The 17,976-nt window shown below is 44.0% G+C and overlaps 2 protein-coding genes across 3 annotated transcripts in view; one reads left to right on the top strand and one right to left on the bottom strand.

Moving 5' to 3' along the window:
- Positions 1 to 17,976, top strand: part of bbs9 (Bardet-Biedl syndrome 9) — a 129,266-nt gene that overhangs the window by 41,876 nt on the left and 69,414 nt on the right. For both annotated transcript variants that reach the window (XR_009795138.1, XM_061820868.1), the window contains exons 17-18: positions 740 to 912; positions 1,269 to 1,421. Coding sequence is in view for 1 of the 2 variants with exons in the window: in XM_061820868.1 (XP_061676852.1) it covers positions 740 to 912; positions 1,269 to 1,421 (326 nt within the window). In the remaining variant the exon portion in view is untranslated. The remainder of the gene's footprint in view (positions 1 to 739; positions 913 to 1,268; positions 1,422 to 17,976) is intronic.
- Positions 11,282 to 14,666, bottom strand: LOC133500896 (golgin subfamily A member 6-like protein 25). Its single transcript, XM_061820151.1, has 2 exons — positions 14,271 to 14,666; positions 11,282 to 14,198 (listed from the first exon to the last, which is right to left on the bottom strand). The coding sequence occupies exons 1-2, from the start codon at positions 14,631 to 14,633 to the stop codon at positions 12,636 to 12,638; spliced, it is 1,926 nt and encodes a 641-aa protein (XP_061676135.1). The 5' UTR covers positions 14,634 to 14,666; the 3' UTR covers positions 11,282 to 12,635.

Here is a 17,976-nt window from a genome sequence, read left to right as displayed (position 1 = left end):
CCTCGTTTATTACCGCACCAAAACAAACAGAAGATATCGTAGTCCACAGTCTTAAGTTGGTATATTTTCACAAATAAGGATTTTAATGAACAAAATCCATTTAAAATGTTGCCACGTTAATTTGAGAGCAATAGCTGGTGATATCCTGCTTCACCATAAATATAATTTCACGTGGTAAACTGATGCCACAACCAGACAGTACCAGTCGCACAATAGCAGGTCCACCTGTAGTGATGTACGAGGCTGCGCCCCCAAAATTAGTCATTTTTCAGACACGGGAAACAAGGTCAAAGTTCGCGGACTTTAATTCATGAACACTTCGAAAAGGTTATACATTTTATGGTACAGTTGAACAGATATTTTCATCTTGATAAGATAATTTGCATTTGAAATTAGACATTACAGACACTTAAGTATTGTTTTGTCTTTTCTTACTTGAATACTGCTAACGTAAAAGTAAAGCCTTGCTATAAGCAGGGACCAATCACAGACCTGAATTGCAAATATTAAAAATAATGTACGTCACTATCTGAATTTTTAAATAATTTCCCATTTTAAAAATCAACCGTAAACATACACCAAACTGTAATGTTTCTAAACATTACCTCAAGAAAAAAATAGCTTACAAATACATAAATTCGTAAAAGATGCACTCACGAAACACAAATAATGGGATCACAGTAGTAGGAAATGTACCTGTTGCTGTCATGGTCACCTGATTGTGTGTTTTTTACACCAGAGCGGTATCGCATCCAGAGTGACGCCTTCGAGGACATGTGGCTGGTGACCAAGGAGCTGCTCCACAGAGTAGACGTTCATTTCTCCAAGCTAGGAGTTGAGGATTTCAAGAAGAGCTTCAGTGGACCACTGCCCCTCAAAGACTACTTCCTGTCTGTAGACCACCACTTCCAGGTACACACAATTTTTTATTATGGCAAATAATATCAGCATGGAAGCTTGGTGGTTGGCAAGTCTTGCTCACTATCGAGAGATTCTGAGTTGGATGCCTTCCTGTGTGCAGTTAGCTTTGTGTGGGTTTTCATTCCACATTTCCTAAATCATGCATCAGTTGATGGCTCTAAATTGTCATTGTGAATGTGAGTGTGAATGCTTGTCTTTATGCCACGTGATTGTTTGGGGATCGGTCCAGCTCATCGTAATCCGACCCTAAATTGCTGATAAAATATAGCAGATCCTACATTATGCAAATATGTGAATAATATAGATTGCGTTCCTCTCGCGTCTGTATGTGTGTGTGTGTGTGTCAGCTTCGTGTCAGTGCTCAGAAGTACCAGGACCTCCTGTCCGAGCGGGCCGCCCAGTTCCGAGCAGTCCAGCGTCGCCTCCTGACCCGCTTCAAGGACAAAACCCCAGCACCACTGCAGAACCTAGACACGCTTCTAGATGCGACCTACTCCCAGGTGCCCTGCGCGCGCACACACACACACACACCCACACACACACACACACGCACGCACACACACACACACATACACACGTCTAAATGCAAAGGGATAAGTAGTTTAGCTGATTTCAAGGAGACATTATGTCTTTGGTTTTTTTTTCATAATTTTAACAGTTAGCAATTGTCTTCATTTTGTCAACAAAACCCGAGGATCAAGAACACTTTAAACTAAATTTTTTTTGTGTCACTGAGATTAACCTACAGCACAGAGTTTGCATGTTCTCTGCGAGCCTGCGTGGGTTTTCTCCCGGCACTCCAGTTTCCTCCTATATCCCGTAAACATGCAACATGAATTGGACACTCTAAATTGCACCAAGGAGTGATTGTGAGTGCGACTGTTGTCTGTCTCCATGTGCCCTGCGATTGGCTGGCAACCAGTTCAGGGTGTCCCCCGCCTCCTGCCTGATGACAGCTGGGATAGGCTCCAGCACTCCCGCGACCCTCGTGAGGATAAGCGGCTCAGAAAATGGATGGTGTGTTTTGGGGGGAACAGCCTTGTCTAATTCAAGTGAATCATCCCCGCCGCACATACTGTTGGGCCACTAGTGAGTCGGGCTTTCGCTACTATGATAACCAAGAAGGAGCTCGGGTGTTGCAAGAATGCGAGTGGCTTCTACTTGCATGGGAAAAATAAAATGATTTTTATAATGTAGGCAGCACTTCATTCACTACAGTTCATAAACATGGATTGTGTTTTCACTCATGGAGGTAGCCCTTCATCTCTTAATTGCACTTGACAACAATTTCACTGAGCAAGCATGTGTGTGTCGCTTATTAGAAGCAAACGTGTTTAGCCGGTGCTAATCCGTGCAGCCAACAGCTCTAAATGCAGCATTGCATTCCGTTTAACTTTGGCAGGATAATTTTCAAAAAATGTAGTTCAGCTATGGCGCCACAATGGAGCAGCTGAAAAGCGTTGGCCTCACAGTTCTGGGGTCCCAAGTTCAATCCTGACCCCGCCTGTGTAGAGTTTGCATGTTCTCCCCGTGCCTGCGTGGGTTTCCTCCGGGCACTCAGGTTTCCTCCCACATCCCCAAAATATGCAATGTTAATTGGACACTCTAAATTACCCCTAGGTGTGATTGTGAGTGCGGCTTTTTGTCTGTCTCGATCTGCCCTGCGATTGGTTGGCAACCAGTTCAGGGTGTACACCGGCTCCTACCCATTGACAGCTGGGATGGGCTCCAGCACCCCCCGCGACCCTTGTGAGGATAAGCGGCTAAGAAAATGGATGGATGTAGTGCAGCTATGGCTTGAATGTGGCTCTGGATCTTCAAGTCATGGGTGCAAAAATTCAGTGTCGGGACTCAGCGTTGACATGTTATTGTAGATTTACTGTGTGAGACTTGCAGTTTGATAATTTATGGACTTCCTGTTTCAGGGTGATTAGCTGTGAGTTCACACCCTGTATGCCTACATGCTTTGACACAGACATGCAGGCGTGAATTCTCATAACTTTAAGCGGATACAGCTTGTAATTGTTCATATGGCGACATTCTTTCTCACACTGCATTACAGTGAGGGTGTGTGTGTGTGCATGCATGCACGTGTGTTTAGTATATTGTAATGTTGCAGCTTTCATTGATTGTATACACATGTGCCTCGATCTTTTTTTTGTTTTTGTATTTTTGGACACATTTCCAAGCAGCATAAGTAAAAATGTGAAGGGAGTTCTCTTGGGGAGCGAGAAAACTGTGGATATTGTACGTTGTCACGGAGAAAAGTACTTGGTATTCCAGTATGTGGATACCGTAGTTTACCACTCATTCTCATTATGCAATGACTATAGGTGTTGAATCTGGGTTAAACCCATTTCAGTCATAGGTGTGATGGTCCAAAAGTAATGGATACACAGTCATCAGAATTGTAGCTATCGAATGGTATGTACCAGAGTGTGGGATGAGATTAATAATCCGGGTCTGCATTATGTGCACTTTCAAAATATTTCTCAGCATGCAAATTATTTCCAAAAATGTAATAATTCTAAATTATGATTATTTTAAATGTTTCATAATCCATCTCTTTTTGAGTTACATTACTATAAATAGACTACACCTATGAGACTACATTACTATAAATATAATTGCATTTGTATTTACATTTAGATTATCAATGTTAATGATTAATGGTGTTTTCAATTAAATAGAGTATAATTACATTTTTACTTATGTAATGGGATTTTTATTTATCTGCAACATTAACTGGACACTCTAAATTGCCCGAGGTGTGATTGTGAGTGCGGCTGCTTGTCTGTATGTGCCCTGTGATAAGAAAATGGATGGATGGATGATACGTTTCGAACTGATTGAATTAAATTTTCATTTATTTAATTACATTTCTATGTGTATTAAAATAATTTTTGAATTAAAATCATTACTCAAGTAGACTTTGTTTTTCGATTGAATAATACTTCATTAAATATTTTGGTTTATTTATTTCATAATTTTTATTCTTTAATTTATATTGCATGAGGAAATTATTTTCAAGACAAAATACATTTTCTTGAATTTAAAAAAATCTGACAAGTCAAAGTTAAATCCGTTTGATTTTTACAAGAAAAATATTTTTAACTACAGTAGTTTTTGGAGGGAGTTATTGAATTTAATTTTGTAATGGTTAATTTTAATAGAACTACCCATTTAATTAGATTTTGCTTATAATTTGATTTTTTTTCAATTATTATTTAGTCACTTCTTATTAAATAACTGCAGCTCCTTCGAAAGTGACATTAAATACACATCACGCCGGGTGTCCTGGCGATGAGCAGGAATGTGCGACCAATCGGGAATGCCAAAAAAGAGATCACCCACCTTCTTTGAGTAGAAGTCAATGATGGGTTAAAGATCAGATGTTATGTAATTTTGAGTGTTTAATCTTTTTATTGGAAAAGTTGTCAATGAGATGTCTTGATGGAATTGATTTCTGCTTGTTGTTGGATGTGCATGACAGCCTGGAAACGTGCTTGTTGAACCCTTGCACCAGAACCTTCCATCCAGATAGCGCAGTGGTGTAGCACCCTCGGGATCTGAGGTTCAAGCGGGACTAGTGAAGGATAATTTGTTGTACGTAGAAGACATAACAGCCACTTGGCCACTGGAGTTCTTTGAGTGTTTCTGTCCACATCTCAGACCTGCCCAAAAACAAGCACCCTCGCCCTCTTCCCACCCTCTCCGCCAACGTCAGTCATCCTCCCTCCTCTTTAACGTGATTAATCACTCGTGGCCAGAAGTGAGCATGATGCTAACTGGCAAACCTCTCAAATGTTCGAGGGGGAAACCCCCGCCAGTGTCACTCAATCCCAGAAGGAGTCGCAGAACAAATGGATCAGAGCTGGGTCATGAGGAAGGGCAGCGGCCTTTTTTTCCCCCACTTTCCATAAATATTTTCCCCGCCGCTGTTTCCTCTCCAAACGGGCGCCATTTTTTTCCTAATGTTAGTTTTAGCATGAGGTTGCATGACTCCAGTCCAGGAGGGGCGGTGGCAGCGGGGGCTCGGGGAGCCCATCCAGGACGGGCCCCAGCCAGCGAAACCTTCCCTGTAATTAGGAGTTCAAACGGCTTGCTGACTGACGGCGTGACTGACAGGCCCGTCCAGGGGCCCGGTGGGGGCCCCTAATGGAGGCTTCTGGTGGACAGCAGCTTGATTTATCAGGCCCCAAATGGGCTTCTAAACACGGCTAAACACAGATCCTACTGTAGAGCCGGACCACCGCCATTAACAGCCGGGCCTCTTATTCCTGTGCTGCAGCATGAGCGCGCGTGTGTACGTGTACTCGTGTTACATTCTCGGGTATTAGCCTGATTTCTGCCATTTGAAGTGGATTCCATTTCCGGCGGTCCAGTCGCTCTCCATCTTCCAGTGTTTGCTTTTCATGGATTGGAGGGAATTCCGCATGTGCGCTGCACATTTGCGGATCGGAACATATGCTCCAAGTTAGGAAAGCTGGACCGATTTGGCCCGTGTTCCTTCGCTGCTTTTTGAAGTTAAATTTGGACGGAATATTTCAAGTTCTTGCCACTGAACGTTGCTTGGATGGAAAACGGGTTGTGACGGTTCCTTCTTGTCCGCTTTGGGTCTGATAAGTTGTATGAAGAGATGGGGAAAAAGCATCAAAGGGGAAATCCAGTGGTTTGCATTAATAATGTATCCAATAGGTCATGTAATATGTACTCTATCTTGACAATGTGATGTTAAACCCTATCTCATTTAATAGTGTTTCGAGAAGATTTTTATCGACAATTCCGAATTTTCAGGTGCGCTGCCAGAGTTTGACGAGCTTGCTCCGCCGAGCGGCGCAGCCGTGAGCTCACTCCCTGGCCGAGCGAACTCACAGCTCCGCGTATTCCTCCGTCTTCCCGATCAACCGATACTGCTATTTCTTCATCAGATGACGAAAAATCAGAGAAATCAACGCCGGGCATAATGGTGTCCCATGTAATCGAGCGTTTGGAACGGCACGTAACACGTCACATACACCCATGTAGACCATGTGACTCGCGAAAATGTCAGCGCCCCCGAAAATTCGTAATTGTTGATAAAAATCTTCACCATTAAATGAGAGAGGATTTAACATCACATTGTCAATACAGAGTACATATTATATGACCTATTGGATACATTGTTAATGCAAACCACAGGATTTCCCCCTTTAATTAAGGTCATTGCTCAACATGCAATAACAGGTGGAAAAGTGTGGGTGTTGAATAAGGCCTGGCCGATTAATAGGTCAGCCAATTTAATTCGCCATTATTAGCCCTTTTCAAGATGGCAAAATTCAATCAATTTTTTTGTCAACTGTGGCAGATGTTTTACACAGTATCGCACCACAACTACACAAGAAAACTAATCTGGGAATGGTGTTGGTGTTGAAACAGGTACGGCATTCTGGTATGGGTTGTTGCTGCTTTAGCATACAGCTCGTTGCTCATAGTGCGGTAACAATTGCAAAAGTGTGGGTGTTAAACCCTTTCACGAGAAAAAGTGTGTGCGCACATGTGAGATTAAAGCACCGTCGGGAGCTGAGAAAGTCTCTCTGGCTCCTCAATCATCTTGTGACTCGCCCCTCAGGAGATGTTTCACTTCAGGAACACACACTTTTGCATGCCTCAATACACACAAACACACAAGAGACGCTAAGAAGTTGAGAGGTTGAATGGAGAGTGTCGGTGGTGGTTTGTTTTGCCTGAGTGTGTGTTTATGTCACAGAGGGACTTCACTGAAAGGCCGGCTTTCATACAGCTCTTTGACACTTGGTACAGTCCGGGCATGTATCTCTCTTTGACACTTGGGGAAAACAAAGTAAAACACCTTGAGAAAGGATCACGGATGGAGCGGATCCCCCTTCCGGGATGACCAAGGAGACGACATGAATCAAATAATATGATGCTGTGATAGTGCGGAGAGGAGGAGATGCGGCAGTAAAACAGACCAAAATCCAGATGTCAGCGGGATGAGGCATGGCGAGAGATTAGTCCCACACTAGATTTACTGCAACGAAATGCAAGAGTGTAGGAATAAATTTCCCCTCTTCCTTCCTTTCCCCTAATGTATCCTCCCTTTCCAAGTTTCGACTGCTTTTCCCAACTCTTCTTCTCCTCCGCCGTCTCTCTTTTACTCCTCTTTCCCCACTTCTCATTTCTTCTCTTCCACTCATCCTTTCCCCCTCATTTTCACTCCTTACCAATCCCTACCCCATCCCTCTGCTCCCTCCATTCGCCTTCCCCTCATTTTATTCCTCCTTTAATCCTTTTCTCTCTCATTGCATGGCATCCTCCTCGTCCCCTCCCTGAACCTTTTCTCCTCCCTACTGTTCCTTATTTCTCCTCTCACTTGTCTTTTTGTGTCTCCCAGTAACACTTAATTCTCCAAATATGGCATTCTCCACCACTTTTACCCCTGTTGCCAACAGTGAGCGCCATCTGTTAGAGTGACTGAATACACAATATAGCGTGCCCTATTTGGAACCTTTGAATAAGATCTCAATCTTCTAGGTCTGCTGACAAAGGAGCGATGCGGCCGAAACCAAAGGAACTCTAGCACAGTGTGTTGGCTTCTTCAACCGGGCACTGGTTTTAAATAAAAAATTGGACAACAGTTGCGCAACATGTCAACATCGCAGATTACAGCAAATCAAAATTCACATACATTTTCGCATCCCACTGGCGTGGAGCCAAAGTCTTCCATTGCCAAATTTGGTCCAGTTCATCCATCTATCCATTTTCTTTGCTGCTTATCCTCACGAGGGTCGCTGGGAGTGCTGGAACTTAACCCAGCTGTCAAAGGGCAGGAGGCGTGGTACACCCTGAACTGGTTGCCAGCCAATCGCAGGGTACATCGAGACAAATAGTCGCACTCACAATCACACCTAGGGGCAATTTAGAGTGTCCAATTAATGTTGCATATTTTTGGGATGTGGGAGGAAACAGGAGTACCTGGAGAAAACCCACGCAGCCACGTGTAGAGCATGCAAACGCCACACAGGCAGGTTCGGGATTGAACCCGGGACCTCAGAACTGTGAGGCCAACGCTTTACCAGCTGCTCCAGCGTGCCGCCGGTCCAATTCATGTTTTTCACAAATGGATAATATTAGTCTGTCTTCACGTGGGTCTGTTATTTTTCACCAATCCTAAGTATTTAAAATAGTTTACTCTCTTTGATGATACATTATTAATGTCTTGATAATCATGACATTTTTTGTTTTTATTTTGTTTCTTGAAAGTGATGGAGATGCAAGGTTTCTGCTCAATACCAGCAAAATACAGTATACATGTAATGAGTTTTCTAACAAAACTAGGTTCGGTGACGGTTGCAATCATTGTTGCCGAAATATATGCAAATATAAGGAAATATTTATGTTTGTAACATTTTTACAGCGAAAAACATCTTTTCAGAGCAAGATGCCCACATTTCCTCAATTTGGCTATAATATCAAGCAGGATGCTTTTCAAGTCCAATTTCTGCATGTATTGCTTGGAACTCTCCTCCACGCAACATTAGAAGCCTTTGGAACCAACCAAAAACCTTAAGTTTTGTAAATATTCATGTTTGTGACTTTTTTATAGCGAAAAACACCTTTTCAGAGCAAGATGCCTACATTTCCTCAATTTGGGTATTATATCAAGCAGGATGCTTTTCAAGCCCAATTTCTGCATGTATTGCGTGGAACTCTCCACCACGCAACATTAGAAGCCTTTGGAACCAACCAAATCGCTTTAGTTTTGGAAATATTCATGTTTCTCTATGTATCCCCTTCATTCTTTTATTCTCACCCATGTCCTCTCTCTCTCTCTTTCTGTCATCCAATTTTTTTCTAGTTGAATGAATGAGAAAATATCAACTGGATGAGGCACATATACTTTACTGTATTTTTTTTTTTCATTGAAACAAAAACATATTGTCAAGGAAGTGGTTTTCCTTGCATACAGTAGTTATAGTTACACAAAGAGGAGAAACATGCGATAGATAAAAGGAGCAAGTGTGGCTATTTTAGAGGCTGAACACGTGCATTTGTGCAACAGGAACTCAATAGTTTGTTTTTTCTTCTCATACGTACATATGAAATAGCTAACTAGTATTGTATAACACAATATCTGTCCTCCCCTCCTTGAGCCATCTCATTATCACGGTGGCGGGATTTATGTGTCGCAATGATCCCAAGAGCTAAGTTGTCTGGGGCTTTAAGTCCCGGTTTGGGTCATCGATGGCAAACAAGTGCTAGGTGAACGACCAGACAAAGTAGGCCCTAGAAAACCCCTATGATAATTAAAACAAATTGGATGTAGGTTTCCCTTGCCTGGACGCTGGTCACCGCGGCCCCCCTCTGGCCTGGAAGTAGGCCTCAAAGGCGAGCGCCTGGAAGCCAGGTGGTGGTGCGGGAGAGTGTTCCTGCTGGGGATACCATCGTTCTGCTGGGGGACTTCAATGCTCACGTGACCATTGACAGGGAGACCTGGAAGGATCTTATTAGGAGGAACGGCACCCGATCAGGGTGTGTTCCAACTATAGGGATAACATTCCTCAGCCTCCCTGGTAAGGTCTATTTAAGGGTGCTGGAGAGGAGCGTTCATTCGGAAGTTGAATCTTTGATTCAGGAGGAGCAGTGTGGTTTTTGTCTTGGCCATGTAATAGTGGACCAGCTCTTCACCCTTGGCTGGGTCCTCTAGGGTGCATGGGAGTTTTCCCAACCAGTCTACGTGTGTTTTGTGCATTTGGAAAAGGCATTCGACCATGTCACTCTGGGAGTCCTGTGGGGAGTGGTTCGAGAGTAATGGGTACTGAGCCCCCTGATAAGGGCTGTTTGGTCCTTGTATGACCAGCGTCAGAATTTGTTCCGCATTCCTCTAGTAAGTCAGACTCGTTTCCAGTGATGGTTGGACTCTTCTAAGGCTCCCCTTTGTGCCTCACTCTGTTCAAAATGTTTATGGACAGAATTTATAGGCACAGCAAAGGCGAAGAGGGGGCCCGGTTCGGTGGCCTCAATATTGCATCTCTTCTTTTTGCAGATGATGTTTTTCTGTTTACTTCATCAAGCCGTGATCTCCAACTCTTACTGGAGCGGTTCGCAGTCAAATCTGAGACCATGGTCATCAGTCGGACAAGGGTCGAGTACCCTCTCTGGGTCGGAGATGAGCTCCTACCCAAAGTGAAGGAGTTCAGATATCTTGGCTTTTTGTTCATGAGTGAAGCAAGAATGAAACAGGAGACAGAAAAGCGAATTGGTGTAGCGTCTGAAGTGATGGAGACTTTGTATTGATCAGTTTGTTGTGGTGAAGGACCTAAGCCGATTTCAATTTACCAGTCGATATATGTTCCTACCCTCACTTACGGTCACCCTGTGGGTCGAGACTGAAAGAGCAGGATACAAGCGGCCAAAATGAGTTTCCTCTGCAGGGTGTCCAGGCTCTCTCTTAGAGTTAGAAGCTCGGTCATCCGGGAGCTACTCAGAATAGACACGCTGCTCCTCTGCATTCAGAGAAGCCAGATGAAGTGGTTCGAACATCTGATTCGGATGCCGCTCGATCCCCTTCCTTGTGAGGTGTTCCAGGTACATCCCACCCATCAGTAGACCATGGGGGCGACACAGGACACGCTGGAGAGACTATGTCTCTCAGATGGCCTTGGAATGCCTCGGAGTCCCTTCTCTCGACCTAACCTCAGATAAGCGGAACAACATGAATGGATATCAGTCCTGTATTATTTGTTGGTACTTTATAATGGCGACTGCCGGCTTAATCTCCTTTATACCGCAAGTATATATTTGGAATTATGAAAGCTCATCCAATACGACATAGGGTTTTGGATTGACTGTCATTTTGCAACCCGATGACAGGCGGTTTTGAATTTTGAATTGCACCAAAACAATTGGCCAACGGTCGACCACTCCACACACCGGATGAGTTAAGTCAGCTTTGGCCACATTGTGTGTGATGTGCCCGCTATTTGGGATCTTATTCAATCTGATTTCAAAGTGTCCAAAATGGCTACAAACAAGCTGAAAGCGTAGTAAAATCCAACACGGCCCGAGAGACTAGTCATTCAAACAAAATTAGGTCTCTCAGTATCATGCGGTACATCAATCCAGACACAAAAGTACAAAAATAAACATTTTTACAGTAGTAATAACAGTGTCAATCAAAATTGACCATGATTTGATTTCCAGTGTTTAAATTGGCGGTTTCTAATATGTGTGGTGAAATGTTTCTCCATGGTTATGGCGTGATTTTAGGAGGCGATGCCAAGGAGACAAAAAAATAAGACAAACATCTTTTCATTAAAAGCTCTTTATTGCTGTGACGGGGGGGGGTGCTCAACATTTTTCCCAGCATCGTCATCGGTCGCCGGGCGGAGATTTAATAAATCCTCCACGTTGGAAGCTCCTGACGCCGCGGGGAAGATCAAAGAGGCCTGGCGAGGTCATCACACTGATTTCATTAAACGCTCCTGTTGTCAGGGTGACGACTGACAAGACATTTTGACAAGAGAAATTGCAGATTGTAGAAGTTAGTGTGTCGGGGCGTGATGCGTATCAAACTGCCAACCAGAACTGGAGTTAGAGGCCTTTTAAAGGCACACATCAATACGTGAATGCTACATTTTGTGTTGCATGTGTGACTATTTTGTTGGATTTTGCAATCTCTTTATTTTGTACTCTCATGGTTTTTAAGCTTACCAGTTATACCATTGCATTAGATTAATATATTGTATGTACAATGCATGGGATTATCAATTAGATTATTTTTTTTTAGCTGTTTTAAGAAATTAATGGAATCAGGATGCTTCATGGGTTTGATTCTGTATAGGAGGTATAACCTGTGGTCTTTCAAAATAGCACTCCAAAACTGATGGATGTATGGGTTAGGGTACTTTATTTATCTCCAAAATGGTGAACTGTCTACAATAGATCAGGATAAAGTTGACACGGAGTGATTCCCAACACAGCCAAAGTGGAATTTAACATGGGAATGTTGTTCATTGTCAGGGCAAGAATCGTAGTGGTCTTGATGATCGGTTGTTAGTCAAGAATCCTGTTGTTTTAAAGGTTATGCAGACTGGTTGATCAGTACCTTGGTTAGAACTGTGTTGATTTTGAAGAATGTTTGTCCTCAGGGATTTTGGAGCAATTCTTTTCCATTGTGCCTGCTCAACAATCCGGTTGACAAAATCGGAATCTGATTTTTTTAAGGAATGAGATTTTCTTGTTAGGGCAAAAATCTTGGAGGACAAGGAATCTTGTTGATTGAGTGATCTTGAGAAGTTTATTTATGCCAAGGGAAGAATCCTATTGATTGTGGCGAATCAGAAATCCTACAGAATTTGAGAAATAGTCAATCTGTCCCAGGGTGAGATTCTTATTTACTTTTTTATGACTGGTTGTTCCGTGCCAAGACAAGAAACCCAATTGTTTTTTTGTTTCGTTTTTTTATTTAGGAAATGTTTATCCCGACTTTGAGGGCTGGTTCTTCTCTGCCAGAACAAGAATCCTACTGATCTTGAGGAATGGCTGTTTTGTCTCAGGACAACAATCTCGTTGCGTTTGAGGAGTGGTTCAGTGTCAGGAAAGGAATCCCGTTGATTTTGCGGAAGTTGGAATTGTATTGATTTATTGGAATTGGGTGTTCAGTGGCAGGGAGATTATCCTATCGATTTTTAGGATTGGGTTCCCAATGGCTTTTAAATCTTGCCACAGCAGACGAGATGACGGACCCTCCCAAAGACGGACGCCTCACCCTCGCTCCCTATCCTCCTCCTCTCCTCCCTCTTCTTCTCCCGCACCGTCCTCTCCTCCTTCCTCTGCCTCTCCTTCCTTTTCTCCTTGTCCCGCTTCTCCATCTCTTCCCACTTGGCCTTCTGCTTTCTCTCCCTCTCCTTTCTCTTTTCCTCCTCCCTCCTCTCATGCTCCCTCCACTCGACTCTCAGTTTCTCCTTCTCCTTCCATTCCTCTTTGTCCCTCCTCTCCCGCTCCCTCCTTTCCTCTCCCTCGTCATCCTCAGCACTGTCCCACCACTCCTCCTTCCTCTTCTCCTTATCCTTCCTCTTCTCCTCCTCCTTCATTTTCCACTCAGCCTTGAGTTTCTCCCGCTCCCTCCTCTTCTCTTGCTCCCTCTTCTCCCTTTCCTTCCACTCAGCCTTTAGTTTCCTCTCCCGCTCCTTCCTCCGATCCTCCTCCCTCTTCTCCCTCTCGATCCATCCCTCCCTCAGCTTCTTGTCCTGCTCCTTCCTCCTCTCCTCCTCCTTGCGCTCTCTCTCCCGCCACTCTCCCTTCAGCTTGGTCACCCTCTCATTCCACGCCTCCTCCAGTTTGGCCTCCTTATCTTTGCCTTTGTCTCTCCTTTCCCATTTGTCCTCATTTGTCATCCTGTCCTCCTGTTTTTTCTCCTTTAAAATAATTGCCTTACTCTCTTGTAGGAAATATTGCTTCAGCTTCTCTTTTTTCTCCTCCATGACTTTTTGTTTCTCCTCTTCATCCAAGATCTTCAGACCACGTTTGACCTCCTCCTGCTGCTCACTGTACTCCTTTTTCTGCTCCTCAAAGTCCTTCAGACCACCAGTCTCCTCAGGCACATAGTTTGCCTCCTTCTCCCTTTCTTTTTCCTCCTCATTCTCCTCATTTTTCCTCTCTTTCACCTCCTTCTCACTCTCGATGTACTCCTTCCAGTCATTTTCAGTCTCCCTCTCTATCTCTTTCTCCTCCTTCTGGTCACTGTTAGTCTCTTTCTCCTTTGTGTTCTCTTCATTTTCCCTCTTTTTCGCCTCCTTCTCACTCACATTCTCCTTTTCCATCTCTTTCACCTCCTGTTCCTTCCCTTCCCACTCTAACACCTCGCCATTCACCTCTTTACTTTTGTTCACTGCCTTCTCCTTTCCACTCACTTCCTTTTCCATGTCTTTCACTACCTTCTCCTTCCGTTTCACCTCCTCTTCCTTCTCTTTCACCTCCTCCCTCTCCTTTTCCTTCTGGTTGCTGTCTGCACCCTCTCCCCTCTTCCCCTTGGACTCATTTGGGTCATTTTTCTCCCCGTGGCCTTGATACTCTTTCTCCCTTTGCATTTCGCGGCCTTTCTCCTCTTCCTGCTCCTCGTTCTGGATGTTATCACCCCTATTTTTATCCTCCTCCCTCCAAGCTTTCTCATCCTTTTCTTTCTCCTTGTTGCAGTCTTTGCCATCCTCTTCAACTATCTCTTTTACTTTCATCTTCACGTCCTTCTCAGACGTTGTGCACCTTCCTTCCAGGTCCTGAAAGAGGAGGTGTCAAAACCGTGCATTCTTTGCTGAGGTCAGAAAAATGTTCTTTTATGTTATACGCACCACATGGTCGTTAAAGTTTGCGTGGTCTTCCTGCGGCTCCTCCCTGCCTTGGAGTAGCTCTTCCTTCTCGCGCCTCCAGCTGGCCTCCTTCTCCGCCATCTCGCTGGCCAGGTCGTCCTTGGAGGCCTTGATTTCATCCAGCTCGCGGTTGGTCTTGCGCAGCTCCACCCTGACACTCTCCAGCTCCACGTTGATGGTGCGCAGCTCCACCTTGAAGCGCTCCAGCTCCACGTTGCTCTCGTGCAGCTCGGCCTGCGTCTTCTCACTGGCCCTCATGGTGTTGGACAGCTCGGAGTTCTCGATCAGCATCTTGCGGTAGTTGCCCTCTAGAAACTTGAGGTAGGAGGCAATGTTCTCCTCCATCTTGGGTTGCCCCCCGCCCCCCTCAGGTTCACACCACTCTCCTTCCCCGCAAAGGGCCGAGGGCCTGGCATCGTCATGATGTTGTATTTGTGATTTTATGATGCGGCAACGGCACCCTCTGCTACATCATCACGTTCGGCCGTGATGACGCTTTAAATTGAGCTACGGCTGGCGTGTCAGTAAAGGAGGAAGGCTCTGTGACACGGGCGATGGTCTGGAGAGGCTTTGTGTGGTCTTGGGAGGATTGTCATGTATGCTGCAGTGTACCTTAGATGCATGTGTGTGTGCGTAATGTCAGTATACATAGTTTAGTGGCTTTGTGGGTGTGTGTTGTGTGTACATGCTGTGTTGCTTGTGTCTTTGTCGTGTGCCCGTATGTTTGTGTTGCTGGTTGCACATCAACATGGTGGATGTGTGTTTGCGGGTGTTTCCATGTGTTTATTTGCTGGATGTGTCTGTGTGTGTGCTATTATATATTATTAAATTGAGTGTCTGTATGTATGTGTGTGTATATTTTCTGTTCCGCTTATCCTCACTAAGGTCACGGACTACATGGAGTCTATCCTTGCTGAGTCTGGGCGAGAGGCGGAGTACACCCTGAACTGGTGGCCAGCAAATCGCTGGGTTCACATAACTAACAACCATACACACTCACATCCTCACTAACGGGCAATTTAGAGTCTTCAGTAAATCTACTATGTGTTTTTTTGGGATGTGGGAGGAAACCAAAGCACCCGGAGAAAAAACATGCAGGCGTGGTAGAACATTCTAACTCCACAAAGGCGGGGCTGGATTTGAACCCGCATCCAGATATGTCAACCAGTTGGCTTCCATGCCTCTCCATATAGTTGAAGTCAAACGTTTACATGCATTCTGCAAAAACACATTTTTTGCCAGTCTGAAGTTAAATCAGACTGAACCTCTCAGGTCGGTCAGGATCACCAAAATTATTTAATTTTGCTAAATGTCACAGTAATGAGAGAGAGAATTTATTAGATAATCTTGTATTTTCTCCAAGGTCAAAGTTTACATACTTTTCCTTGGTAATGAGTAGCATTTCCTTTTTTTGCATGACTTGGGTCCAATGCTTTGAGTAACTTCTGACAGCACCAGCTTCTGACAATTCTGGGCCATTTGTCCTGACAGAACTGGTGTAACTGAGTCAGGTTTGTCAGCTGTCTTCCTCGCACACTTCTTTTCAGATCTGCCCACAAATTTTCAGTGGGATTCAGATCTGAACTTTGTGATGTCCACTCCCATGATGTGCTTGCATATAATTGTTTGGGACCTTCAAGCATCTGGAAGTTGCAGCCAAGGATGAGCCAGACTCATGGCCAATTGATTTTGATGATGAACCCATGATTTCAAACAAGTGTTTGCGGTGTGGCCTTGAATACATCCCCAGGTGTGCCGTCACTCAACTCACATGTTGTCAGTTAACCTACCAGGAGCTTCCAAATTGATTTGATTTCAGACAGTGAGACAAAAAAAATGAATTGTGTGTTTTTGCACAGTGTATTTAAACTTCTGGCTTCAACTTGTATGTGTGCCTGTGTGTGCATCAGAGCATGCTGCATGCGCTTCACTTCCACCTGACAAACAATCGCTGATTTGTAAGATTACACACTAAAGTTACATATGCGTGTGCGCGCAGCTCTCTGGCGACGCTGAGATGAGGATATTTATCTTGTAGCAGTAAATTCCCAGATATTTTTTTCCCCCGCTTGCGCTCTCAGCGCTCACTCTCTTCAATGAGACCATTCAGCGCAAAGCAAACACACACACAGACATGCATGCGCGTGCACACACACGCACACACTGTTGAAGCCAGAAGTTTAGATACACAATGCAAAAACACACACGTGTGGGTGTGTGTGACCTCGTTTGGTCATATCTGTTCGTCGTGTTAACTTGCCGGCCTTTTAATTACTCCTTTAGCATCACTTTAGCATTGCTCGCTTTGATTTGGGCTTTTAACAAATTAATGTGTGGATAAATGTGTGTGTGTGTGTGTGTGTGTGTGTGTGGTGTGTGTGTGTGTGTGTCCACGTGAACACACTCGATACGCATGGAGCCTGGAAGTGTAGTGTGAATTTTTAATGACAGGCTTGTGTGTGTGCGTGTGTGTGTGTGTGTGTGTGTGTGTGTGTGTGTGTGTGTGTGTGTGTGTGTAATGAGTAGAGAGAGAGGTTCTGTTTGATTATAGGCCTCCTTTTAGAACCAGAGACTAAATATGGCTTCAGACTAAACACACACACACATACACACTGGCAGTGTAAAGAACATATGAAGAGAAAGGAAAACATAATATTCTTTCTGGCAGACAGGATGTAGTTAACTAACTTCAAAATGTCCCATAGGAAGTATAATGTACTATATAAGCTCAATTTCCTTGTATCTGCTCCTCCGTCTTCACTTTCTTGTCTCCACATCCTTCTTCAAGTCCCCCCCCCCTTTCCACATCCCCTCGCCTACACTTTTTCGTCTGCATTTTCTCATCTTCACTGCTACCTCGTCTTCACTTTACCTTGGTCATTGCCTCTCGTCTGAACTTCCTCGTCTACACTGCATTCTTATCATCACCACGCTCTTGTCCACACATCATCATTCTCTCTGACCTGTCTTTCGAGGTTACGTCGATGTCTGGTGACATAAAATTTAAGGGGAGTACTACTTTGTGTTAATGCCATGATACAGGTGGGATAGCACGCGTGCACACACACACACACACACACACACACACCACAGATTTTTTTTTTTTTTTGCTGAAACAGGCCCTCGGGTTTACGTAGTCACATCGCATTCTCTTAACACTCACTAGCTGTGTTGTGTGTGCATGTGATTTAAAGGTGTTCACTATGGGGCGAGTGAGTGCTGTCAGCATATGTGTTTGAACTTTCACCCCGTCCACACGTCCACGCAGCTGTCGCAGTCCTCTTTATGAGGTGTGTGTGTGTGTGTGTATACGTATTTACGTGTGTTTCATTTCATTCATTTGACCTGCTGTAACCTCCTATACATAATGTCCATCCAGATGTTTCTATACATGCATTTTGATTGCACAACACTTGATGGCTCCAAATCCATCACCATTTTTTTTTGTTTTGACACATCGATTTTATTTCCAACAATTTTTTTTTCTGGGGGGGGTGGAATCTATAGCCTGGTTAAAATATTTTGTAGACAATTAATAATAATACCGGGAAAAATGAATTAACTTTCAAAAAAATGTTTTTGTATCCTTAAAGTAAAATAAATATAAAAAACAAGGACATTTTGGAAATTTTAGTAATTATTTTAACATTTGTGCTCATAAAAATTTGAAAAAAGTTTCATAAAAATA

Source organism: Syngnathoides biaculeatus, chromosome 5 (genome assembly GCF_019802595.1).
Source record: "Syngnathoides biaculeatus isolate LvHL_M chromosome 5, ASM1980259v1, whole genome shotgun sequence".
In the NCBI taxonomy this organism is placed as follows: Eukaryota; Metazoa; Chordata; class Actinopteri; order Syngnathiformes; family Syngnathidae; genus Syngnathoides; species Syngnathoides biaculeatus.
Note: the sequence above shows the minus strand (reverse complement) of the source record. Positions and strands in the feature narration are given on the sequence as shown.

Bases quoted from the DNA above. Each gene is read 5' to 3' on its own strand.
- LOC133500896 (XM_061820151.1), bottom strand. From the start codon at position 14,633: ATGGAGGAGAACATTGCCTCCTACCTCAAGTTTCTAGAGGGCAACTAC. The intron at 14,199-14,270 runs GTGCGTATAACA...CTCCTCTTTCAG, and splicing joins CAAACTTTAACGACCATGTG to GACCTGGAAGGAAGGTGCAC.